The following is a 27506-nucleotide window of genomic DNA, read 5'->3' as shown; positions in this document are numbered from 1 at the left end:
ATATGCAAGCTTGATAAAAATGATCATTCTAGAAGAAAATTTCAGATGGCACTTAGAGGCTTTTGCATCTGAACTCTTCATACATATACATATACACCGGTGCTCCACTTTTAAGTTTAGTTTGATAAACAGTGAACTGTGTTTCTTTCCATTTGTATTAGGATGCCATAACAGTCAGCTGTGTTTAGAAATAGGCCAAATGTTTTGCATGGTAGCTCATTTATAAAACAATAAGCCGGTCTGTCACAGGTTGAGGGACATTGCGATTTAAGAGACAGATTTTGAGATTGTCTGATTTGAATGTTTTTTTTTACCACTAATTGATTTTTAAGAAAGCCTCATGTGAGCAAGACTCTGAGATTGTAGCTGGTTTTCTACTCTCAGAATATGATGTTGATGATAATATTATAATAAAGCTAATAAAAGATTTTACAGGATCCACCTCTTAGTTTCTTCAGCTGTTTTAATTCAGTGATGTATAGAAGCTTGTTTCCGTCACAGAATAAAAGGTAATTGCGCCTTTTTATCTCACAATTCACATTTCTAAACTCCTTATATCCTGCAATTCTGACTTTTTTCTCATAATTTCTAGCCTTGATTAATTTGGACAAAAATCATCCCTGCACAATGTCCATTGCATTGTGATGGTGGGAGTGGTCCTATGTGAGTATATACAATGCAGTTTTCTCTGTATATGTATATATATATATATGATGTGCATGGATAAATCATTTATAATAAATTATTATTTCTTTATTGCAATATTCAATAAAAACAAGAATTGTCCAATTGTCCATTTCATGGTGACTTTAATATGTTGTTCAGGCAAGGTGTGCATACTATGATTATCTTCACTTTATGCATATTTATAATTAAACAAAATATGATATAAATCAAATAAAACCAAATCAGGAAATACATGCATACTCTGTTTATCTTTAATGTATATTTATAATACAGAGAATATAGTATATTTATACATGAAAAAAAATAGCTATTTTGGCTTTAAATGTAAACACCATTGTTAATTCATGTGTATCATCCTAATAAATAAAGTTTCATTTTTTTATTCAGTTCATTTTACAAAGTACAGATGTTGGTGATGCTTCGTTCCCTTGTTCATTCGCTGGTATCCTTAGGCACGCTCCGCTTTTTACATGGACTTCGCTGACTTGCACCTACATTTTCCTTTTGAGGAAATGTAATGAAGTAAGACGGAAGCAATAGCAAGGAAAATGATGATTTATTGAACAGATGTTCACACAGGAAAACTCAGAACAGGCAGATGATCGCTTGATGCCGAAAGTCAGACCAGGAACACAGACTGCAGGAGAGCGGTGACGCAGGGACTGAGATGGGCGATCCAGGGGTGAGTGAAGCAGAGAAGATAATCCAGAAGTGAGAACGGGAGTGAAGCAATCCGGTATCCAGTGAGACGGGAAACATGAGGAATACAGGAAACAGGCACGAACACGGGAAGCTTCAACAACGATCTGACAAACACAAGACGAAAGACAAGGCATTAAGTATTAAGTATTGTTATTAAGTAAGCTGGCTAGATGGTCTGCAGCTCTCGCTGATGATGATAATAAGCGGTAACGCACACAAGAAACAATCAGCGCAAACGAGACCCACACACACACACACACACACACACACACACACACACACACACACACACACACACACACACACACACACACACACAAGACCAGAATGAGACAGCGGATCTACCAACCGTGACAGGAAATAGACATAATCAGGTTTAATAAGCTGGTAGGAGGTAAAAAAGACATATCACTTAACTTGTTTTACCATGAGGGGTCTATGAATTTGACTGAAATATACAAAGTATTCTAAATTGAGGATAACAAACAAAGTTGCTTAGTTGAAGACCGTGCTTGTTTGTTTTTAATAAATCTGAAAATAATTTATCATAATGAGAGATGATTTTCGACAATTACCCTGAATATCTGGGGGAAATGTGGGTCCCTCTCAATGTCTATGGTGGTTGCAGCCTTAGCTGAAGTTTTCACCTTGGAGGTCAGGAAACCAAGTCTTGTGTTTTCTCTTCAATTCAGCTTTCTCTTCTTCACTTGGTTTAGAGTCAGATACTGGAGGAATAAAAAATCATTAAGACACAATTGATGGAAATAATCAATATTAAGAGAGAACTAATTTTTATGTTCAAGAATTTATTTCTGGGGAAAAAACAAATTAACGAGTATCCTAAATGTTCAAGAGAAATCGTCTGGGTTATGTATGTAACCCTCGTTCCCTGAGTAGGAGACGTTACGCTGTGACGACGAATGGGGTTTCGCTTAGAAAGCCTCTCGCCTTCGAGTATTATAAAACGGCAGCCTTCTCTTCTCCACTTGGTTTAGATTCAGATACTGGAGGAATGAAAAATAATAATTAAGATACAATTGGTGGAAATAATATATTAATAATCTAAAAGAAACCAGTATCTTTTGTTGTTGTGGCGCTGGCTGAATTTCTTACCTTCAATGCCAGGAAACCAGGTCTGGAGCTTCCTTCTGAACTCAGCCTTCTCTTCTTCAGCGTGTTTAGAGTCAGAAACTACTGAATAGAAAATAAAAAAATTCATTAAGTGACACAATTGGTGAAAATAATATACTAATATATATATAAACTTGACTTGACTATAAAAAGAACATTACAATGAACAAAAATTTGAAAACCTCACTACAAATAATCCAGAATTGAAGACAAATGCTAATAATCTACTCTGTCTGTTCCTCTTCCTCACACCTGAAATCTCTGATCGAGTGAATCTCCTGAAGTTCTCCATCCTACAGTAGATCATTTCTAATCCACTTATGTTGTAAGATCTGCTCTAACGTCGGGCGTTTAGTTGGATCCAGGGTTAGGCACTGGCTAATCAGATCACTGCATTCTGTACACATTTTATCAAGGAGAGAGCTGGTTAGTCATGACCATGTGACACTAATGTTGGCATCTATGAAAACAGCATCTGAAACATGATTAATATAAGGTAAAGTGTTCTTTATCTTTACTTTAAAGGTGAAGTATGTATTGTCTTCTGCACTAGTGGCACGTTGCGAAATGACAAAATAAAGCATATTTTAAAAAACCTACGTCATCACGTCATCCCCAACTCAAACATCACAAACGCAGCTCTTACTGGTACTTGTGAAGGCATGTTTCAGGTCCAACATATTAGGAATACTTTTAGCTGTGTTGCATTTGTCTTTATGAACATTTGTCTTTTGATCTGTTCACTTTGACGAGTTCATGACCTGTTTAATCTCCGAAAGTAGAAATGCAGTGAATTTTGGCTTTCACTTCTGTGACTAAAGCTACATTTCTTATAGTATTTAACTATATATCAAAAATTTTACACACTTCACCTTTAACTGTGTCTGTACTGAGCCTTTTGCTTTATGTGTGTGTTCATCAATGTTATTAATATCATTCACTCACCGTTGGATAAGCTGGTGTTCTGAAATGTAAGTTTGGCTTCTTTGGTTTCCGTTGGATTGTGAAAAGGAGGACATGCGTTCACCATCTCGTACAGCAACACTCCAAGAGCCCAGACATTTGCTGGGACGGCGTGAAATCGAGGTCCTGTGAAGACTTCAGGTGGGCAGTAATCCAGTACTCCTGTAAGCAAGACATTTGTGCATTGTTGAGCAATTTTTTCAAAGTGTCAAATAATCAGCAAGTCATTACATCCGGGTTTCCACACACTCCCAAAATGCTCACCAATGTAAATGTGGCTGTCGTAGCCATCACTACTAAGCAGCTGACCAGAGCCAAAGTCTATCAGCTTGAGCTCTAACGTGTCTTTCTTCAACAGGAAATTGTGTGCATGAACATCATTGTGAAAAACGTCATGATCAATGCAGTGTTGCACTGCCAGCACAGCCTGTCGCATGATGACCCGTGCGGTCGTTTCGTCCAGTTGAGGATTACGAATGATAAAGTCCAGCACGCTCTCGCAGGGTTCGGGATACTCCATCACCAGGGTGAATTTTCGAGGGTGCTCAAACCAATCGTGTAGTTCTATGACGTAGGGGCTTATGGGTTCTTGCCTCATCATTAGCAGCAGAGCCACTTCTGTAATGAGAGGTTCGGGACGCCCAGGCTAGAGAAAAGAAAAGAAGGTATTTTTAAAGGTACTTTTCTTTGATCTTTGTAGATCCGATCAACAGAGCCTTTCCAGGCTTATTTGTCCATTACATTTACACCTAATGCTTCCTACAGGTGTATTGACTACAGTAATCAGCACTTAAACAACTAAATACACATTCAGCTTTTGGCCAACTTACAATAGCAAGATAAACATCGATGCAAGTCTTCCGCATCCGCTTGATGGCAACCTGCAAAAATGAAAAAAGAAACACACTATTCAATAACAGTAACAGCATTCAAGCGCCTGACCTTACACATAACATTTACGATTTGAGCATCTAAGTATTAAATCATCTGTATTAAATATGTTTTGATGCGTGCAAGAGCAAAATGTTTATACAATTCAACAAGACTGCTTTACCTTTTTGCCATCAAATTTGCGTGTTCCCTCGAACACTCTTCCAAATCCTCCGGATCCAATCATCTCTCCCGCGTTATAGAGACTCAAAGGAGTCTGAAAAACAAACAGGAAAATATGAGAAATATATGAGCTTGCTAGATCCTTTGTTTTATAGTAAAAATATCAGTGCAGGTCGAAAAAATAATATGAATATTCTCTGAAAACAAGCCTCAAGATATCTTTAGTGGGAAACAAGACGATAATACTGTTTAAAACAATAATGACTGCAGATTTACCATGATCTGGCTCGAAGCCGGAGTGATCTGGATCAGAATCTGGCTCTGAGTCCAGATCTAGTGGAGGAACGAAAGGCTCCACAACATCCACAGCTTTACTGCCAGAACAGCAGCGGGACAGACTCGTCCACAAGTTCCTGATGAACCGACACATTCTTTCCATCTTCTTATGTTTTGTAGGTTTCTCTGAAAAAAAATAAAAAAAATAATTAGAAACATCTCTGACCTCACATTTAACAATGATATAACTTCCATTTTACTGTTAAATTCTTATCTTTAATGTCACAAATCCAAAGTAATGCAAATATTTCCAAGCTATCCGCCTGACGACGCTCTGTTTCTGCTTAATACCTGCATAAATGTCCCTTAACAATTTTTTCACAATATTAAGTAATAATCATTTTATTTCAAGATAATGATAGTTATTTTTTTGTTATTTTATTTGATCTTTTATTACAAAGAGAGCATACATTTCCAGGCCTCATTTGGCACAGGTCTGGCAATGGTAAAGGTCATATGAGCCATCATGTCTTAAAATATATTTCACATTTATTTCTTATGAAATATAGCCTAATATTTTTAAATAAACATTGATTTTATTAAATACAGCAATGTCTTATTAAAGACATAACTTAACCGACTCTGTTTACATGAATACTGGTCACAACAGCCATTTTGACACAATTTTGTCAGTATTTGACCATACAAACGCAATACAGAACTCTATTCAGGATCGTGCGTGTGTTTTCGGGTGTGTGTCAGACAGCGCAAGTCATTTCATGGCTAATTGGCTTAACAAAAATATATTCTAAGAACGTTTTGTCCAACTAAAATATTTCAGAAAAATTTCGCTAAGAAACAGTAAATGTGACCAGACCTTAACTTGTCAAACATTTTAAGCAGTCACCATTCTGCCTTATTTCAGTCTCACCTGTGGAGCTCTTGTTCACATCCTCCATGGCACCCGGAACAGTCGGGACATCTGAAGTCTCGACGGGAACTTGGCCAGGCAGTGGAGGACACGTCCTCTCTTGGAAGCTGTCGGATCTGGACAAACTTCTGTTTCCGCCACTGCCCTGTTCATGTTGGCTCTCAGATCTGTTGTTACTGCTCCTCTTCTCGACGATGTACGAGCCTGTGCTGCTCAAGCTCGACGACGACCCACAAAACCGCCGCACCACATCCCTCACACAGTGGGACAAAGATGGTGTGGACATGATGCCCGGTGGAGAATCTCTGGAAGCAGCTCCACTGGATCTGCCTGAGGCTGGAATATTCCAGACATTTTTAATAATATTAATAATCAAAAAATGCAACTTTCTATTTTTAGCAGTCATCATTCTGCCTTATTTCAGTCTCACCTGTGGAGCTCTTGTTCACATCCTCCATGGCACCTGGCGCAGTCGGGACGTTTGAAGTCTTCATTGGCTCGACGGGAACTTGACCTGGCAGTGGAGGACACGTCCAGTCTTGGAACATTTCTAATAATATTAATAATCAATGTCAGTGGTCACACCCAAAAAAATGCAATTTTCAATATTCAATGACAAATAATTTATGAACTTTAATAAAAGCCTATTCTGACCTCTGCGAGAGTGTTTGGATGAAGTGGACGGACGTCCATCATCTGGCCTCTGCAACTCTCTCTTCCTCTGAGCCGGACCTGTGGACACAGAAACAAACTCACAAGACAGAGGTGTTAAATATCCAGGAATAAGCTCCTGGCTCTGTGCCTGGCTCGGGCCTGGCATCCTCCTTCAAACTGTAATAAAAACAATAAAATACAATAAAATTCTCCTCAGAAAACCCCCTCCCAATAAAATAAAACAAATAATTAAATAAAACTCCAAACTCCCTCTAAAATGAGAAAAGAACAATCGAAATAATACGATATTATCCACAGAAATAATATGATAAAACTATAAATAAAACTATGTAAATGATTATATCCTCCGGATCTCCTTCTAGAATAAAAGTTTCTCTGAAATCCTCCAAACAGCTTCAAAATCGCAAGATCAGCACAGAAAATATTCAGCAAGTCTTTGAATCGCCTCGTCTCAACAAGCAGAAAGCGATTTAGCCTGTTGATATTTGCAGACAGAATTCATAACACGAATTCAAAACACGCGTCGCTATAACGAATTCATAATATAACAATAATGTGCTTTAGCAACAAAAATTCGAAGCATTACAGTTACAGCATTATTCGAAATGCCTGAAGTCTCGCGTGAGCAGAGCGCGTGAGCGCACATCGCATCTGGAAACAAACTGAATAACCATTTAACAAGTGATATAATAATGTATCATAACTGCTTAGCTAAAAATGTAATATGTTAACTTAAAGCATGAAATAAGAATTGAGTTTCACGAATCAGTGAATTTGAGTCTGATTAGTGTATATTATCAGTAATAAATATATATAGTAGTAATATATAATATATCAGTAATATAAAGTAATATATATCAGTAATAAATATATATATATATAAAAATTGTAATCGTTCAAAAAAGTATTATGACATTTATGTCAATGCGATTCAGAGACGAATACTAATGTTGTCCACCAGAGGGAGCCACAGAATAGCAAGTTAAAAAACTATGAAAATTGTTCATTAACTTGTAGTCAAAATAGCATATCAATTCATTATAGTTTCATAAAGTTGAATAAAGCCCAATAATGAGTTTGCAAAAACTTACAGACCATGATTTTTTTTTTTTTTTTTATGATATTGACAACATATTTGTCAAGTTGCAGACATGACAGAATTGATGTCCAATTGAAGAAGAGGCACTATATTAACTGTCTACTTTTATATAGTACTACATATATTAATACTTCCATAAAGAGACACTTAAAAACTCATATTTTATTTGAAAAGAGACATGTCCATTGTATAACTAAATATCATCAACACAAGCCATTGTGCTTGAACACCGACGATCGCCTCAAGTTAAACTGCATTGTTTCATTTACCTTCTGTGTCATTGCCCACAACGCTTACGTGACAGGACTTGAAACAGCTAAAACGATAAAAGGCATGATGACTTACATCGCATCCAGCTAGCCAGCTCCGTCCAATCTCCATCATCCTTATTTTTTCTTCGTTTGAACGCCATGAGAAAGGATTTTGTAAAGATAAAACCGATTTTAAATTCATCTTGAAAGAGATATTGCGGCTGGCTTTACCTTGAAAGTCGAGAACGGTCCAATCACACAAGGCCAAAATATTAAAAAACAACTTTGATTCGCTGAAATCAAAAGTGGGAGGGTCTGGCACAAGGCCAATCTGAAACAAACCAATTAGAGTTTAAGAATAATTAGGCACGTTGATTTTCTGATCATATATATATTTTTTTTCAGGCACATTTGACCAGTTCCAAACCACATTAATCTCAATAACTACTATTCATTTTGTATTGAATCATTTATAAGTGATATATAATTTTTCATGAAAGCTGGAAATAAAAAACGCCTTGTATTCAGGTATGCATGATTATTAGGCAAGTTTTCTTTTACAGATAAAATAAGCCACAAAAATAAGAGAGAGGTAAAGATTTGAACTAAGATTACAATTTTAACACATAATGAAAATGTGCATGAGTTTCAGATGAATTTACAGGTTTCAATATTCATACTATGTTTACATATGACTCAGTAAAGCCCTGCCATTCAGTTCTATTTATTTAATGAATCATAATGCGATCGTATTATTCAACGCACTATTATTATGTTTGAGACATCAACCACTGGTCGATGACCATAATGTTTGTATAAACTGTAGGTAACAACTGGTAAAATGTTCATCTAGGTCATAAAAAACATAATATTTTCTTCTCAGCCATGTCAACAATTGTCCGTGAGTGAAATCTCCTCCCATCCGTTGTCTGATTGGCCTTTCGCAAGGATTCCTGGGTAGTTAAAGTGTGCGGAGCCTGCATCTATGCGGGCTTCGCGGAAGACCGCTTCAAGGGTACAAAGGGGGCGCTGCTGAGCACACTTCAGAGCGTTAAAATGAATGGGACGGCCTATGGACTCGTAGCCTCAGCGAGCACACGCAATTTAAGTCCACGAGACCGAAAGTCCACATGAAGTGCGCCATTTGGGACAGGGTCAAACTGTCGATCAAAGCTCATAACGGAGGATATCGGACAGCCGTTGAACGTACATCGGTTTTACACTCGTTGTTGCAGTGCAATGTGGGATTGAATAAGTGCACTCAATAATGTCCACTATGGTTTCGACACTACAAATGGCTGTACCCTCAAATAACGCCCTATTTGAGGGTATAGGGAGCGATTTCGGACTCAACCAGGGACTACAGCGAGAGGTTTCAGGACATCTTTAAGGTCCGGGAGTCTCCTGCATATTGATAGAGGCTCTCTGACGGCTGCAAATTATATGCATGTTTGTTATATGCATATTGGAAAGCAGTGTCTCAGCGAGCCTCAACAGCGCCACCTTGTTACCATAGATAGCCTACACGATCCATTATCAATCTTTGTTTACACTGAATGTAATAAAATCAGAATCATTCTCGCGTTTCGATGCCTCCCTAGTTATGTTTTGTCACTGAAGTTTTAATCAGGCTACTTATCCGGTCGGCCGAGTAAAAATCCACTTGTCCTAGACGAGCGTTAATGTTGAACCCTGTAGTTCCCTTTCAAAAGGGAACTCGCACTGTGTCGATGACGCTATGGGGAACAGCCTCCTCCACCGGTGTCTGAAAGCTTATCCAATAACGGCAATCGTTATTGACCGGCGACAGCCTATGACGTCACTACTAGTCCAACCCGGAAGTATAAAAGGGGCGCCTAGAGAACATGTGATCCTCTTTTCGTCTTCAGGGACTGTTTTGTTTGTTTGAGCAAACTACGCTTATGTTGATGGTCTGGCTGGTGATGCCTTGCGCTCAATGGCTGTGTTGCAACATATCAGGCTGATCTGCTGAAAGATTTGGACCAAGGTCAGGGTCTTTATTCAAGAGAATTCATAACGTTATGTAATATAGCGCATTATAATTTGCCGTATATTCCCATATATTTATGAACAAATAACGATGATGGTGAGAGAACATTGTGCTTGATACATTTTTCATCTTCAAGCCAAACTTGGGTCTTCAGCCGACAAAGTTTGAATCCCGTCTGGCTAGTGCGCTTCCCATAATAATCACGCATTAGGTCAGTAGGCGCAGAGTAGACGGTCTTTTGTGGCTGTTTGAACACATTTGATCACATGAGCGTTTACACTACGAAAACAATCTGGTTGAATGTGTTTTCTTCCTCTGAAAGTGGTTAAAGCATGTAATAGCAAATTTCAATTTTCAATGAGAAACACAGCATCAACAGGCGTAAGAAGCATTAAGAGGCAAAATTGTAATAATGAGAAAAGGCGTTTATTCTTTGAGGAATCTTTTCGCAACCGCAGCCACCCAGCTGTGAAACAGAAAGCCTACTGACATAATAAAACTGAGACATTTTATACAGGTTTCTGACATTCTTGACTCCTCCTTTCCCAGTTTCTGTAAATTTCCTTAAAGACATCTTATATCTCAAGCTAGTATGGACTGGTTCTACCCCCCCTGGGCAGGTCATGCTGTTCTTTGTCCCTGAGAAGCCAAAAGGCCTTCATTTACAATCTAAATGACCTCCTGTATTCCTGACTAAGATTCTTTCTCGTGCCCAGGTGTTTGTTATCTCCCCGGGCTATCTGGTTTATTACATCTGCTCTTTCCTGCCCCCAATTCAGCTGTTAGAAAACCCTCACAGAAACACAAAATGAGATTAACAGTTTGGAAAACAATATATATATAAGAAATAATGAATTTCCACCACAAGCAACACTAAGGAACATTTTTTTACCTTAAAATAATGTTTCCAAAATCGTATCTACGCCTTATCAAGGCGTAACAGGGTGAAAGGCACTTCTGGATTCGCTTTGCAGCCCTATATCTGCTAGAACCACACTATGCAAGTTTGCCCATAGACAGTATATAAACTGGACACAGCGACCCCATAGGTTTCAACGGAGAGAAGTGAAGCAAATTAGAAGCTTTCACTTCCTGATGGCTGAGCATACTGCGCAGACTCAAACTGAGCTTAACGACGTGGATGTGACGTGAGCAGCCTGCCTGACAATTGTAAGTTTTCTAGTAGCTGTGCCAAACGAAATCTGAACCATTCCCTTCCGATTCTCGCAGAGACGGAGAGCGTGAGTAGGAGCTGTCCATGAGCTAGGAGCAGGAGCAACGTCATGACTCTCTATGGGCTTCTCCCTTGACTTTATCGGACTTTATGCCTCCACGTCCCCCCGATTGCCTGCGAGATTCTCTTCCTCTGTCTCTACGGTAATTTCCAGAGAGTCGCGTGGTTATGACGCAATCGTTAGCCTACTTTTACAAAAACTGCTTCTACGGGGCCATAACGGAAGATACAAGGTAATGGAGCCTTTTATACATTGTCGTGTTTCTTTAGAAATAAACAATGGACAAATGGAGTCTTTAAACGCCTCAGATGTAAAGTTATTCGCTGTCAAAGTGACGTCAAAATGAATGGGAGTCAATGGGATGCTAACAGCAGGTGAAGGCTTGTTAGCCAATGGCGGCTTCCGGGGGTGGTACGGAAAATGAGCGCTCGATCACCCCCCTGAGTTTGCCAAACCGGGTCGCGTTTCTGTAGTCCGAATGAGACATAGGAAAACTACAAGTTTGACTTGCTTTACGTCAAGCGTTACAATAGTCATTATTCCGTTTTTCTTCGTTTCTGATGTCGCAATACATCATACTTTCATGAAATCATGCATCATACTCTACCTTGTCTGTGGACATTGTTCATTCCAAAGCCGGTGCTAGATAAACAGCGAGTGTGCGTGCGACAGTAGGCTGCGGACGGCGAACTTACTTACGACAGCGGTAATGGACAATTCCGCTTCCAACCTGTAGGGCGACCGAAGAGGAAAAGTTCCTTAGTGTTGCTTTAAAAGTGGACAAGCTCAAAAATTTTTAGACCCCGTTTACACCTGTATTTAGCGTCGTCCACTTGTGATCCGATCGACCAAAACTCATCTTACTTTGAGAAACTGTTTATATTACAGACTGATGCCTCTGAGGGGGGTGTGGGGGCGGTGCTTCTACAGGGACCTAAGGAGGAACGACATCCTGTGGAGCTCATTCTCTCCTTAGATATTTTGGGGTTTAGATTTATATTATATTGAGTACTTTTGTTGAGTTAAGGTTAAGTAAAAGTACATTCCTTTTGGAATAAGTTTTTTTCATTTTCATTTCATTTTATTGTTTATTTTTACAGGGACAATGCACAATTAAAAGTAATTGCACCAGAGTTAGCTAATAGCTAGTTTTCATCTGCTGTCCCTGGGCAGGTAAACAAATAAAATAACATACAATATTACATATACACCACATAAATCATCACAATACATATGTCCAGGAATGTAAAATGTACAAAATCAGCATATAAAACAGATAATTTACAACACAGTCATTAATGGTTGCTGTTATTTGTAGCTTATGTAGTAGTGTTGTTGTTAGTCTTCCCCTGTGTGTCAAAATTGGTCTGATCAGCCAATATATAAGTACCCGTTGTATCTTTTGTAGGAAGTCAGTTGTATTTTTGAGTCTTTTATGTTCAGAGCTTTAGTTACCGTCTGTTTATTTGACCTTTTTTTTGGGCCCAAAACTTTAGCTTTATTTTGTTGCCATGATTGTTGGGAAATAAAAATCCTTACTTTTGAACTTCCCTTGTGACTCCTCTTGCTTAACTGCTTGGTCCCTGACATAGTGTCACCGTCATGTTTAGTTTGTTTTGGTTTTCTCTCGTCACATGTGTTCCTTTGTTCTCTTTTAGTTAATTATCTTTGTGTATTTAAGTTCGTGCTTGAGTTCAGTTCTTGCTCCTGTATTGTTATGTATGGCAAGTTGGCTATTATCCTTGAAATATTTATCTAATAAACCTTGTATACCTTCATCCTCGTCTTCCTTGAACTTTACAAGTAGGCCCTTGCATTTTCACTTCTAAGGTTTGTCATAGATCAGGAATGTTTAAAAGCATTTATTCTTTTCTATTCTTTGAAAGCATTTATTTAAAGGGGTCACATCGTATTTTTAAATACCCCAATACCCAACTTGAGGGTGAGTAAATAATGATGACAATGTTTTAGATTATTGAATTTGTTTTTGGGTAACTGTTCCTTCAAGTTTCAAGATTTCCCTGAATCTTTGCAATAATACAAGAAAGGAGATGAGAAAAGAGACTGACTCTGCATGCACGTTTTTTTTCTTTCTTTTTTTTACATAACCACAAAGATTATATTAAATAAGCATTTATTTAAAGGGACCATGTCATCATTTTTTATAAGCCCACTAAGATCCACTTATAATGTTCAAGACATTTATAGCCTAAAATTAACACTAAATTAACACAAGTAAAAATCAGCGTTGGCAAGTATATGAAACGGTGTCAATCACCAGTTGGCCAGTAACATTTTTATGATTTCTAACAATGCAATGTTGTGAGAACATGAGAGCAAACATGACCGACGCTCGGATTGATGGACCAGCGCTGCATCGAAAGTTTAAGGCGTGCCAATTTAAACATGCAAGCGCAAGAAGCAAAAGTTTGAACTCAATTTGTTATTCGCAAGTGGTGTGGGAAGTTTCTGTGCGCAAAAGCGCATGCCCTGAACAGTGTTGGGTATAGTTACTTTGGAAAGTAGTTAATTAGGTTACAACGTTACCATCAATTAAAAGTAATCAGTTACGTTACAGCGTTATCTATTCATAAAAGTAACGCGTTAGAGTACTCATGCGTTACCAAAAATTAAAAGCCGTTTGCAGCGGCTCACACATGACAGACACAGCCCCCGGCCCCTTTAAATGCACCTAGAAGTCGTGACTCCTGACAATGAATAACGTCAGTCATCCGACTAAATTAACACTGCAGGATAACAATAACAGGAAAGACAGTCAGCAATAGGCTATTCCACATGGCGTTTTATTTATTTATTTATTATCACAGAACATATTAATCAAAATTCGCACCTACCCAGCCCGGGTAGCCTAGGCTACTGTATATGAGCACCATACAAGATAACTCCTGATTTTTTTCTTTAAATCTAATGCAGTTATCAAAGTGTATCAAGTGTGCTTACTTGTAAACACAACCTGAGGTAAACAGGCTTGCAGATTTAAATCCATTTAGAAATGAACAACCAGTCGATCTAACCGAAAGCAGCTGCCTGTCAAACAAAGATGATTACAAACCGAATTAAATTTTTGGCGGTCGACAGAAGCTTTTCACCAACGCAGCTTTTTTTTCCTTTTCGTTGACAAATTGAACATGATGTGCGTACTTCCATAATCCAAACGCTGTCTTCTCTGCCATCTTGTTATTATTATGTTAAAAGAAACGTTAAAGTATCACACAGAAATACCTTTGCTATTACCACGGACATAAACTGATGGTTATTTGCACGTTATGTATGTTTAATCCAGCTGTAGACGTTAAGAGACTGGGCGCAATCAATTTTCGGCGGACCATCACTTTTCGGCACGACACCTGTCGTTCAAAAAAAAAAAAAAAAAAAAAACACACACACACACAGGGTCAGACTCAGGCGCATGCAGGGCACAGACGTATCACAGCCATTGACTTTACGATCACAGCGCTTCGGCTCCGCTGATATACCCGCAGGTGGCAAAGTAGACCTAAGCCTACTGTCTGACAAAAAGCAGGCTGCAGTCGGGATTTTCCTTTCCTTAAAATAACGGATTACTTAAAAAAAAAAAAACGAAGTTACTGATTACTTAACGCAAGAAACTAACGCGTTAAGTTACACATTTCACGAAAAAGGTAATTAGAGTACTCTAACGCGTTACTTTGTAACGCGTTACCTACAACACTGGCCCTGAAAGCTGTGACTCAGACAGCGCGCGAATACTGTTCTTCTCTGGCCAATGAACGAACAGTGTATGATTATGATTCAGGCAGCATTACTGGTCAGAAGTCAGATTGGATCAGAACATTGGGAATATTTTTCCAGTTCCATCTGGTTGAAGATCGGAGTCACGCCAATATGGAGACGAGTTTGTTGAGGATCGGTGCCGATGGCTGTCGTGTCGATGAGGCCTTCACAGGGCTGATGAGGCTGACCCTTGAGGAAGGCGTTGTGGTCGTGTCTAGGCGCAGGTCCACCATCTGATCTGGATACGGCCCGGATCTGGCTGACTGCAGTAAACCTCGGAATAAACAGAAAGACTAACATTAGCGTAGATGCCATTCTTCTCATGATGTTACGAGTACATCAGGTCAGGTCATCATAGTCAGTTAAACAGCTGAGAAAGAAAACACACATATACAGTATAAGTAGGCTATATTGGATCAGTGCATTAGGCCTTAAAGTGACAGCAGCCTAACAATCCTCAAACAACAAAGGACATAAAAAATACACATAAAATCACTCACTGCTCTTGACTGAATAACTTTTGTAACTTTAATGAAGATTAATCTGTTTAATTTAGAAATTAATGCAGTGTTATTATACATTTGAATAATTTATTAAATTGAAAATAGTGAATTTTCTAAATTTTGGTGTTATACCTGTCACACTGTCTGTTTTTGCAAAAAAAGTTTCATGACCGGTAATTTTTCTTAAGCCACCGGCCATTGGCAGGTCATTTCATAATCATATGATGAACTTTACACAGTTTTTGAACTGGACTGAATCAACATTAAACTGTCTTCAGCTGAATAATGGCACTACTGTCTTAGAGCTGCTTTACAGCACGACTGAATTCTGTTTGAGTCATTGATCATTATCCTCCTGTTTATCACTGTAAAGCTGCTTTGAACAATCTGAAATGTATAAAGCGCTATAGAAATAACTTGACTTGACTTTGAAAACAAAGCAACTGTGTCTGTGATGACTTGAGGACTTCTTTCCAGTTTTCAGTCTCTCATGTTCTTGCTCAGACGTGGACAGGTTTGAGTTTCCCGTCAGGATGATATCCATCCAATCCTGTGTTTAATCCAGTGTGTTTTTTGTAGTCTGGATGGTGTGTGTCCAACCCTGGAGAAGAAAAGCAAAAGAATTCTTAACTCTGACAGTCTATTACATCCCAGGCTTTGGGCTGGACTTCAGCAAGCCAAATATGTTATTCCATATCCAATACAAAGATTTTATGAACATGTGAACTCATGAATGTCTCTTTTAGAGCTTCTTTAGCCGAATTGAATTCTGTTTTACCAAATTATTCTGTTATTTTCCTGTTTATTACTGTGAAGCTGCTTTGAAACAATAAGTACTATTGTATAAAGCGCTATATACAGTAAATGAAGGTGACTCGACTATAACAAGAACATTAAAATGAACTCTGGCCACAACAGCCATTTTGACATAATTTTGTGTGTATTTGACTATTCAAGCAATAAGTCTTGAAACTGAACTCTATTCAGGATCGTATACAGTCTGAGCTTTCTGTGCGCGTGTGTTTCAGGTGTGTGTCAGACAGTGCGAGTGTCCTGAGTTCATGGCTTATTGCACTTCCTTGCTAACAAAAATATAATGGTAACGGAGTGTAAAATGTTAAATTACTGCATAAATGGGGACAGCCCCATCTGTCTAATGCGTGATGGCATTTAGTGTCTGGAATAGGCCCCGCCCACAGCAGAGATAACGAGACATGAAGTAACGTTAGTAGTCCAGGCAAAGTAACTCATTTTGGAGCCAAAAATAGAACTAATTGTAAAAGAATTTTTTTCAGCTTAGATAATTTCTATGAGGTGTCCAGAACAACATACTAAAAGTCCTAAGAAATCCTAGTTGAGGAAATATGTTAAATTCTCATCAATCCGAGATGTGTGACAATAAGGCCAGGCAACAATACACCCCAATGGGGCTATTTTTTTCCTTTTCTCCTATCAAAATGAAACTTTGCACAATGAAAGTACCCATGAAAAGTAACATTTTTTGTATTACAAGTTTCTTTGAAAATGTATTTGAATATGCAAATGAGCTATACACTAATCGAATATGCCCAAAATACACCCAAATAGGCTTAATTTTTTCCTTTACTCCTACCACAATAAAACTTTACATAGTAAAAGTATACATAAAAAGTAACTTTTTTTGTATTACAAGTTTCTTTTGAAATGAATCTGAATATGCAAATGAGCAATATACTAATCGAATATGCCCAAAATACACCCTAATGGTAGCCTGGGTTTCCTCCTGCTGCCTTGAGCGCAGCGCGATTTTATTCACACTGCTAGGCAGCCTGGATACCATGGACCAGATTTTCCCCTCAAAAAGGGAACCAATCACAGAACGGGGAGGGAGCAGCAAGACGATGACGTCTATGCTACACAACGAAGCAGTTTGTTTATATCTATGGAATTCAACATGGCATCAGACTAAGAAACCATAAAGTCACAAGTAGAAAAAAAGGGGCCAAATAACTAACACATTCATGTCCATTCAGTAAGTTAACCTATGCATAAACACGATCAATTTGAAGTCACTTGCCACACTTACCTGGGTCACTTGCCACAAAAACACTTTTATTGATCTTAAAGGGTTAGTTCACCCAAAAATGAAAATTCTGTCTTTAATTACTTACCATCATGTTGTTCCAACCCCGTAAGACTTTCGTTCATCTTCGGAACACAAATTAAGATATTTTTGATTAAATCTGAGAGCTGTCTCACTTGCTGGCCTAGAATAGTTATTAAAGACGTTAAAATAGTCCAAGTGACTACAGTGGCTCAACCATATGCTTATCAAGCGACGAGAATACTTTTTGTGCGCAAAAAACAAACAAAAATAACGACTTTATGCCACTATTCATTTCCTTCTCTCTGGGCCTTGAGTGAATTCACCTAGTGAATTCAGCGCAGCGCATCTGTTGCACGTCAACGCGTAGGCTCACTATTGGCCGACGCTGGTCATGTGTGTGATGCATGTGACGTACAACACAGAAGCGCTATGCTAAAACACTACACGAAGTCACTCAGGCCCACGGAGAAGAAAATAAACAGTGGAATAAAGTCGTTAGTTTTGTTTGTTTTTTGCGCACAAAAAGTATTCTCGTCGCTTGATAAACATATGGTCGAGCCACTGTAGTCACTTGGACTATTTTAACGATGTCTTTAATAACTACTAGTGCAAAATGCCCGTGCAAAATCAGTTCTGTGTGTGTTTTTAGTAATTGTTGGTTTGGTGCCTGTGAAAGAGACTGTGAACGCATTGAATTCAGGGAGCAGGCTAGGTTACTACAATTGATGGCCGTGAATAAAATATAAAATTCAGAAGTAAACAGGATAGCTGACAGAGTGTTTATGTCAGAATGTTTATTTTTAAACCACAACCTTCTAAGTGCTTCTTTTACCGATATATTTAAGCAATTATTGAGCAAAATATTGAGCAAACAGTTTGTGAATAGACTACTACAAATGATGTCCGTGAAAGAGACTGTGATCGCATTGAATAGGATATGTTTAGTTACTACTAGGGATGTCCCGATCCGATCCACGGCATCGGTATCGTGCCGATACTGGCCCAAAACGCTAGATCGGATATCGGAGAGGAGAAAAAAAATTATCCGATACCTATGATCCGATATCCATTAGGGGTGGAATGCTGAACGTACGTTCGGTGCATGGATTTACACAGAGAATACACGCGTAAAAATAAATAAAACTCGCGTGCACATTAATCAATGTAATACAGAACAAACGTTACTGTTAGATACGCGCATATGCGGGTTCTTTAGGGACACCTAATCTGTAGCCTCGCCTTAGCTCTGAACGCGCGTCTATATCGCTTCAAATACTCACTTTATTATTATACGCGCGCGGCGCGTCCTATTCGCTTTGGACGCGCGAATGGATTCAAACTGTTAAAGCATCTAACTAGACGCAATAGACGCGAATTTGACACTATTCGCGTTTGGTGTGAACGCAGCAAAATGAACAGGCTGCGATGTCAAGATTGCAATGCTGGAGTGTGTGTGTGTGTGTGTGTGTGTGTCAGAGAGAGAGAGGCACGGGCGCGATCGAACAGTGGAAACATAAAAACATACTCCGTCATTTTCATACAGGACATCATTAAAACTGCAAAAAGTGTTTAGCCTATATATATTTGTGTAAAACACAACATTGTGCTTTTGTCAAACTGTAAACTCTGTAACTGTCACCCAACCAAAATCTCTCACACACACACACATGCTGTTTAAAAGCAAAAATGATCTCATCTTTTGGACATTCAACATATTGCATTGGTTTTCATTTCTTGTCCTAAAACAGGGCACTAATCTGTTTATTTTTAAGTTACACATTCTACATTGAATAAAAAAGAAAATCAAATGTGTTTTTAAAAGTAGTATTATTTTATACAGAAATAAATTATTTATAATTCAGATGAGAATAAATTTAAAGTTAATTAAAATTTTAAGGAAACAAATATATTGATCTGAAATATAGCAAATTAATTTTAAATTCATTCAGGTTACCAAACATATCTCAAAGTCTTTTGAATAAAGGGTGGCAGTCTTTCATTATCAGCTGTTGTTGTGGACTATTGGAGAAGTATTTGTTCTCCATTTGAGTGAGATGTTTTTATGTGGCTAATTGAGCAAAGTGCTTCCATATATTTTATTATTAGTAGTATTAGTTCAAGAATAAAATAAAAATATCGGATTGATATCGGTATCGGCAAATAGCCAAAGCTGCGGTATCGGTATCAGAAGTGAAAAAGTGGTATCGGGACATCCCTAGTTACTACCAAGCCAGGCAGTTTTCAGGTTAGAGGCCAGTCTAAAAGCAGCATTGCCATCACCCATTGGCAGTAGGATGATTGGATGAAGATTGAGCAGATGTATTTGTCATAGATATGAATGGTGTTTCTGCCTATATGCAAATTAGGACATTTTCAATAAGTGTGGCGCTCATGTGCATATTCAAATTCATTTCAAAAGAAACCTGTAATACAAAAAAAGTTACTTTTTATGTATAGTTTTACTATGTAAATTTTTATTGTGGTAGGAGTAAAGGAAAAAATTAAGCCTATTTGGGTGTATTTTGGGCATATTCGATTAGTGTATAGCTCATTTGCATATTCAAATACATTTTCAAAGAAACTTGTAATACAAAAAATGTTACTTTTCATGGGTACTTTCATTGTGCAAAGTTTCATTTTAATAGGAGTAAAGGAAAAAAATAGCCCCATTGGGGTGTATTGTTGCCTGGCCTTATTGTCACACATCTCGGATTGATGAGAATTTAACATATTTCCTCAACTAGGATTTCTTAGGACTTTTAGTATGTTGTTCTGGACACCTCATAGAAATTATCTAAGCTGAAAAAAATTCTTTTACAATTTGTCTGTCGTAAAACGCTATTTTGCCTGGACTATAGCTATAGTTATACGTTTTGAGCAGTCGGAGAATTATCAGTTAAAACAAGTGTCCAAAACACATAAATAACTGCTCTATTGTGGATTTATCCTGCAATGAACTTGTTAGGCAACTTTTGACATGTGTTTGGCGTCGAGTGTGTTATTTTATATCGAGTTATTTTGACTTTGTATTACCAGGCACAACCGTGATTAATTTGTGCATTGTCTTGTGTTTTATGTAGATCTGCTTCATTCTCTATGAAGTGAAACCCCTATTTCCACGTTTTATATCTCCATTGTGCATGTAATATGTATAAAATATGTTGTTATTTAATGTGTTTAATGGATTAATTGTTTTATTCATGTAGTATTGTGCATATTCACCACTAGGTGGGGATGTTTCCCTTCACATTTAGTTTAATTGAGTTGTTCAGCATTTCATTGAGTTGATTTGTGATTTAATTCACTGAAAATGAATTATAATTGTCAATCTGCAAAATTGTACTCACTATATGATCACAACGCAAAAAGATTACATTGAATTAAATTATTAAAAAGAAGAGTAGTACTGTTTTAAATAAATATTTCTAATAAATGTATATTTTTGAACTTAAATATGCAAGCTTGATAAAAATGATCATTCTAGAAGAAAATTTCAGATGGCACTTAGAGGCTTTTGCATCTGAACTCTTCATACATATACATATACACCGGTGCTCCACTTTTAAGTTTAGTTTGATAAACAGTGACCTGTGTTTCTTTCCATTTGTATTAGGATGCCATAAAACAGTCAGCTGTGTTTAGAAATAGGCCAAATGTTTTGCATGGTAGCTCATTTATAAAACAATAAGCTGGTCTGTCACAGGTTGAGGGACATTGCGATTTAAGAGACAGATTTTGAGATTGTCTGATTTGAATGTTTTTTTTACCACTAATTGATTTTTAAGAAAGCCTCATGTGAGCAAGACTCTGAGATTGTAGCTGGTTTTCTACTCTCAGAATATGATGTTGATGATAATATTATAATAAAGCTAATAAAAGATTTTACAGGATCCACCTCTTAGTTTCTTCAGCTGTTTTAATTCAGTGATGTATAGAAGCTTGTTTCCGCCACAGAATAAAAGGTAATTGCGCCTTTTTATCTCACAATTCACATTTCTAAACTCCTTATATCCTGCAATTCTGACTTTTTTCTCATAATTTCTAGCCTTGATTAATTTGGACAAAAATCATCCCTGCACAATGTCCATTGCATTGTGATGGTGGGAGTGGTCCTATGTGAGTATATACAATGCAGTTTTCTCTGTATATGTATATATATATATAATGTGCATGGATAAATCATTTATAATAAATTATTATTTCTTTATTGCAATATTCAATAAAAACAAGAATTGTCCAATTGTCCATTTCATGGTGACTTTAATATGTTGTTCAGGCAAGGTGTGCATACTATGATTATCTTCACTTTATGCATATTTATAATTAAACAAAATATGATATAAATCAAATAAAACCAAATCAGGAAATACATGCATACTCTGTTTATCTTTAATGTATATTTATAATACAGAGAATATAGTATATTTATACATGAAAAAAATTAGCTATTTTGGCTTTAAATGTAAACACCATTGTTAATTCATGTGTATCGTCCTAATAAATAAAGTTTCATTTCTTTATTCAGTTCATTTTACAAAGTACAGATGTTGGTGATGCTTCGTTCCCTTGTTCATTCGCTGGTATCCTTAGGCACGCTCCGCTTTTTACATGGACTTCGCTGACTTGCACCTACATTTTCCTTTTGAGGAAATGTAATGAAGTAAGACGGAAGCAATAGCAAGGAAAATGATGATTTATTGAACAGATGTTCACACAGGAAAACTCAGAACAGGCAGATGATCGCTTGATGCCGAAAGTCAGACCAGGAACACAGACTGCAGGAGAGCGGTGACGCAGGGACTGAGATGGGCGATCCAGGGGTGAGTGAAGCAGAGAAGATAATCCAGAGGTGAGAACGGGAGTGAAGCAATCCGGTATCCAGTGAGACGGGAAACACGAGGAATACAGGAAACAGGCACGAACACGGGAAGCTTCAACAACGATCTGACAAACACAAGACGAAAGACAGGGCATTAAGTATTAAGTATTAAATATTGTTATTAAGTAAGCTGGCTAGATAGTCTGCAGCTGCCGCTGATGATGATCACAAGAAACAATCAGCGCAAAGGAGACCCACACACACACACCCACACACACACACACACACACACACACACACACACACACACACACACACACACACACACACACAAGACCAGAATGAGACAGCGGATCTACCAACCGTGACAGGAAATAGACATAATCAGGTTTAATAAGCTGGAAGGAGGTAAAAAAGACATATCACTTAACTTGTTTTATCATGAGGGGTCTATGAATTTTACTGAAATATACAAAGTATTCTAAATTGAGGATAACAAACAAAGTAGCTTAGTTGAAGACCGTGCTTGTTTGTTTTTAATAAATCTGAAAATAATTTATTATAATAAGAGATGATTTTCGACAATTACCCTGAATATCTGGGGGAAATGTGGGTCCCTCTCAATGTCTATGGTGGTTGCAGCCTTAGCTGAAGTTTTCACCTTGGAGGTCAGGAAACCGAGTCTTGTGTTTTCTCTTGAATTCAGCTTTCTCTTCTTCACTTGGTTTAGAGTCAGATACTGGAGGAATAAAAAATCATTAAGACACAATTGATGGAAATAATCAATATTAGAGAACAAATTTTTATGTTCAAGAATTTATTTCTGGGGGAAAAAAACAAATTAACGAGTATCCTAAATGTTTAAGAGAAATCGTCTGGGTTATGTATGTAACCCTCGTTCCCTGAGTAGGAGACGTTACGCTGTGACGACGAATGAAAACGGCAGCCTTCTCTTCTCCACTTGGTTTAGATTCAGACACTGGAGGAATGAAAAATAATAATTAAGATACAATTGGTGGAAATAATATATTAATAATCTAAAAGAAAACAGTATCTTTTGTTGTTGTGGCGCTGGCTGAATTTCTTACCTTCAATGCCAGGAAACCAGGTCTGGAGCTTCCTTCTGAACTCAGTCTTCTCTTCTTCAGCGTGTTTAGAGTCAGAAACTACTGAATAAAAATAAAAAAACATCATTAAGTGACACAATTGGTGAAAATAATATACTAATATATATATAAACTTGACTTGACTATAAAAAGAACATTACAATGAACAAAAATGTGAAAACCTCACTACAAATAATCCAGAATTGAAGACAAATGCTAATAATCTACTCTGTCTGTTCCTCTTCCTCACACCTGAAATCTCTGATCGAGTGAATCTCCTGAAGTTCTCCATCCTACAGTAGATCATTTCTAATCCACTTATGTTGTAAGATCTGCTGTAACGTCGGGCGTTTAGTTGGATCCAGGGTTAGGCACTGGCTAATCAGATCACTGCATTCTGTACACATTTTATCAAGGAGAGAGCTGGTTAGTCATGACCATGTGACACTAATGTTGGCATCTATGAAAACAGCATCTGAAACATGATTAATATAAGGTAAAGTGTTCTTTATCTTTACTTTAAAGGTGAAGTATGTATTGTCTTCTGCACTAGTGGCACGTTGCGAAATGACAAAATAAAGCATATTTTAAAAAACCTACGTCATCACGTCATCCCCAACTCAAACATCACAAACGCAGCTCTTACTGGTACTTGTGAAGGCATGTTTCAGGTCCAACATATTAGGAATACTTTTAGCTGTGTTGCATTTGTCTTTATTAACATGTGTCAATTTTACACACTTCAACTTTAACTGTGTCTGTACTGAGCCTTTTGCTTTATGTGTGTGTTCATCAATGTTATTAATATCATTCCCTCACCGTTGGATAAGCTGGTGTTCTGAAATGTAAGTTTGGCTTCTTTGGTTTCCGTTGGATTGTGAAAAGGAGGACATGCGTTCACCATCTCGTACAGCAACACTCCAAGAGCCCAGACATTTGCTGGGACGGCGTGAAATCGAGGTCCTGTGAAGACTTCAGGTGGGCAGTAATCCAGTACTCCTGTAAGCAAGACATTTGTGCATTGTTGAGCAATTTTTTCAAAGTGTCAAATAATCAGCAAGTCATTACATCCGGGTTTCCACACACTCCCAAAATGCTCACCAATGTAAATGTGGCTGTCGTAGCCATCACTACTAAGCAGCTGACCACAGCCAAAGTCTATCAGCTTGAGCTCTAACGTGTCTTTCTTCAACAGGAAATTGTGTGCATGAACATCATTGTGAAAAACGTCATGATCAATGCAGTGTTGCACTGCCAGCACAGCCTGTCGCATGATGACCCGTGCGGTCGTTTCGTCCAGTTGAGGATTACGAATGATAAAGTCCAGCACGCTCTCGCAGGGTTCGGGATACTCCATCACCAGGGTGAATTTTCGAGGGTGCTCAAACCAATCGTGTAGATCTATGACGTAGGGGCTTATGGGTTCTTGCCTCATCATTAGCAGCAGAGCCACTTCTGTAATGAGAGGTTCGGGACGCCCAGGCTAGAGAAAAGAAAAGAAGACAGAAGATTAGCTGGGTAAAAATCTGAAGAAAACTTCATTTTTAAAGGTACTTTTCTTTGATCTTTGTAGATCCGATCAACAGAGCCTTTCCAGGCTTATTTGTCCATTACATTTACACCTAATGCTTCCTACAGGTGTATTGACTACAGTAATCAGCACTTAAACAACTAAATACACATTCAGCTTTTGGCCAACTTACAATAGCAAGATAAACATCGTTGCAAGTCTTGTGCATCCGCTTGATGGCAACCTGCAAAAATGAAAAAAGAAACACACTATTCAATAACAGTAACAGCATTCAAGCGCCTGACCTTACACATAACATTTACGATTTGAGCATCTAAGTATTAAATCATCTGTATTAAATATGTTTTAATGCGTGCAAGAGCAAAATGTTTATACAATTCAACAAGACTGCTTTACCTTTTTGCCATCAAATTTGCGTGTTCCCTCGAACACTCTTCCAAATCCTCCGGATCCAATCATCTCTCCCGCGTTATAGAGACTCAAAGGAGTCTGAAAAACAAACAGGAAAATATGAGAAATATATGAGCTTGCTAGATCCTTTGTTTTATAGTAAAAATATCAGTGCAGGTCGAAAAAATAATATGAATATTCTCTGAAAACAAGCCTCAAGATATCTTTAGTGGAAAACAAGACGATAATACTGTTTAAAACAATAATGACTGCAGATTTACCATGATCTGGCTCGACGCCGGAGTGATCTGGATCAGAATCTGGCTCTGAGTCCAGATCTAGTGGAGGAACGAAAGGCTCCACAACATCCACAGCTTTACTGCCAGAACAGCAGCGGGACAGACTCGTCCACAAGTTCCTGATGAACCGACACATTCTTTCCATCTTCTTATGTTTTGTAGGTTTCTCTGAAAATAAAATAAAAAAATAATTAGAAACATCTCTGACCTCACATTTAACAATGATATAACTTCCATTTTACTGTTAAATTCTTATCTTTAATGTCACAAATCCAAAGTAATGCAAATATTTCCAAGCTATCCGCCTGACGACGCTCTGTTTCTGCTTAATGCCTGCATAAATGTCCCTTAGCGGTGACCAACATTTTTTCACAATATTAAGTAATAATCATTTTATTTCAAGATAATGATAGTTATTTTTTTGTTCTTTTATTTGATCTTTTATTACAAAGAGAGCATACATTTCCAGGCCTCATTTGGCACAGGTCTGGCAATGGTAAAGGTCATATGAGCCATCATGTCTTAAAATATATTTCACATTTATTTCTTATGAAATATAGCCTAATATTTTTAAATAAACATTGATTTTATTAAATACAGCAATGTCTTATTAAAGACATAACTTAACCGACTCTGTTTACATGAATACTGGTCACAACAGCCATTTTGACACAATTTTGTCAGTATTTGACCATACAAACGCAATACAGAACTCTATTCAGGATCGTGTGTGTGTTTTCGGGTGTGTGTCAGACAGCGCAAGTGATTTCATGGCTAATTGGCTTAACAAAAATATATTCTAAGAACGTTTTGTCCAACTAAAATATTTCAGAAAAATTTCGCTAAGAAACAGTAAATGTGACCAGACCTTAACTTGTCAAACATTTTAAGCAGTCACCATTCTGCCTTGTTTCAGTCTCACCTGTGGAGCTCTTGTTCACATCCTCCATGGCACCCGGAGCAGTCGGGACATCTGAAGTCTCGATGGGAACTTGGCCAGGCAGTGGAGGACACGTCCTCTCTTGGAAGCTGTCGGATCTGGGCAAACTTCTGTTTCCGCCACTGCCCTGTTCATGTTGGCTCTCAGATCTGTTGTTACTGCTCCTCTTCTCGACGATGTACGAGCCTGTGCTGCTCAAGCTCGACGACGACCCACAAAACCGCCGCACCACATCCCTCACACAGTGGGACAAAGATGGTGTGGACATGATGCCCGGTGGAGAATCTGTGGAAGCAGCTCCACTGGATCTGCCTGAGGCTGGAATATTCCAGACATTTTTAATAATATTAATAATCAAAAAATGCAACTTTCTATTTTTAGCAGTCATCATTCTGCCTTATTTCAGTCTCACCTGTGGAGCTCTTGTTCACATCCTCCATGGCACCTGGCGCAGTCGGGACGTTTGAAGTCTTCATTGGCTCGACGGGAACTTGACCTGGCAGTGGAGGACACGTCCAGTCTTGGAACATTTCTAATAATATTAATAATCAATGTCAGTGGTCACAACCAAAAAAAATGCAACTTTCTATATTCAATGACAAATAATTTATGAACTTTAATAAAAGCCTATTCTGACCTCTGCGAGAGTGTTTGGATGAAGTGGACGGACGTCCATCATCTGGCCTCTGCAACTCTCTCTTCCTCTGAGCCGGACCTGTGGACACAGAAACAAACTCACAAGACAGAGGTGTTAAATATCCAGGAATAAGCTCCTGGCTCTGTGCCTGGCTCGGGCCTGGCATCCTCCTTCAAACTGTAATAAAAACAATACAATAAAATACAATAAAATTCTCCTCAGAAAACCCCCTCCCAATAAATTAAAACAAATAATTAAATAAAACTCCAAACTCCCTCTAAAATTAGAAAATAACAATCGAATAGAAGTGTCCACAGAAATAATATGATAAAACTATAAATAAAACTATGTAAATGATTATATCCTCCGATCTCCTAGAATAAAAGTCTCTCTGAAATCCTCCAAAC

General features: G+C 38.0%; 2 protein-coding genes across 6 annotated transcripts; both read right to left on the bottom strand.

The window, feature by feature from the left end:
- Positions 1 to 853: 853 nt before the first annotated feature.
- Positions 854 to 7084, bottom strand: LOC311280226 (serine/threonine-protein kinase pim-2-like). 5 transcript variants are annotated; one of them, XM_084392199.1, is made up of 11 exons: positions 6398 to 7084; positions 6174 to 6293; positions 5744 to 6079; positions 4538 to 4998; positions 4314 to 4364; positions 3748 to 4129; positions 3466 to 3645; positions 2503 to 2583; positions 2297 to 2393; positions 1965 to 2114; positions 854 to 1493 (listed from the first exon to the last, which is right to left on the bottom strand). In XM_084392199.1, exons 4-9 carry the CDS (start codon positions 4598 to 4600, stop codon positions 2347 to 2349), a joined length of 804 nt encoding a protein of 267 aa, XP_084248325.1. In that variant the 5' UTR covers positions 4601 to 4998; positions 5744 to 6079; positions 6174 to 6293; positions 6398 to 7084; the 3' UTR covers positions 854 to 1493; positions 1965 to 2114; positions 2297 to 2346. The 5 variants fall into 5 exon arrangements, with proteins under 5 accessions (XP_084248325.1, XP_084248326.1, XP_084248327.1 ...); XM_084392200.1 differs by having other exon boundaries at positions 1965 to 2393; positions 2503 to 2580; XM_084392201.1 differs by lacking the exons at positions 854 to 1493; positions 1965 to 2114 and adding an exon at positions 2773 to 2917 and having other exon boundaries at positions 2341 to 2393.
- Positions 7085 to 22055: 14971 nt separating this feature from the next.
- Positions 22056 to 27304, bottom strand: LOC311279202 (uncharacterized protein). Its single transcript, XM_084390529.1, has 13 exons — positions 27100 to 27304; positions 26875 to 26994; positions 26445 to 26780; positions 25505 to 25690; positions 25230 to 25322; positions 25006 to 25056; positions 24404 to 24785; positions 24122 to 24301; positions 23555 to 23699; positions 23285 to 23362; positions 23117 to 23175; positions 22786 to 22935; positions 22056 to 22321 (listed from the first exon to the last, which is right to left on the bottom strand). Exons 1-5 carry the CDS (start codon positions 27263 to 27265, stop codon positions 25303 to 25305), a joined length of 828 nt encoding a protein of 275 aa, XP_084246655.1. The 5' UTR covers positions 27266 to 27304; the 3' UTR covers positions 22056 to 22321; positions 22786 to 22935; positions 23117 to 23175; positions 23285 to 23362; positions 23555 to 23699; positions 24122 to 24301; positions 24404 to 24785; positions 25006 to 25056; positions 25230 to 25302.
- Between the last annotated feature and the right edge of the window lie 202 nt (positions 27305 to 27506).

Source organism: Rutilus rutilus (genome assembly GCF_951802725.1).
Source record: "Rutilus rutilus genome assembly, chromosome: 20".
Lineage (NCBI taxonomy): Eukaryota > Metazoa > Chordata > Actinopteri > Cypriniformes > Leuciscidae > Rutilus > Rutilus rutilus.
The sequence above is the reverse complement of the archived record's forward strand: the minus strand, read 5'-3'. Positions and strand labels throughout refer to the sequence as shown.

Bases quoted from the DNA above. Each gene is read 5' to 3' on its own strand.
- LOC311279202 (XM_084390529.1), bottom strand. From the start codon at position 27,265: ATGCCAGGCCCGAGCCAGGCACAGAGCCAGGAGCTTATTCCTGGATAT. The intron at 26,995-27,099 runs GTCAGAATAGGC...TAATATTATTAG, and splicing joins ATCCAAACACTCTCGCAGAG to AAATGTTCCAAGACTGGACG. The intron at 25,691-26,444 runs GTGAGACTGAAA...TTTTATTTTCAG, and splicing joins TGTGAACAAGAGCTCCACAG to AGAAACCTACAAAACATAAG.
- LOC311280226 (XM_084392198.1), bottom strand. From the start codon at position 6,563: ATGCCAGGCCCGAGCCAGGCACAGAGCCAGGAGCTTATTCCTGGATAT. The intron at 6,294-6,397 runs GTCAGAATAGGC...TAATATTATTAG, and splicing joins ATCCAAACACTCTCGCAGAG to AAATGTTCCAAGACTGGACG. The intron at 6,080-6,173 runs GTGAGACTGAAA...GGAATATTCCAG, and splicing joins TGTGAACAAGAGCTCCACAG to CCTCAGGCAGATCCAGTGGA.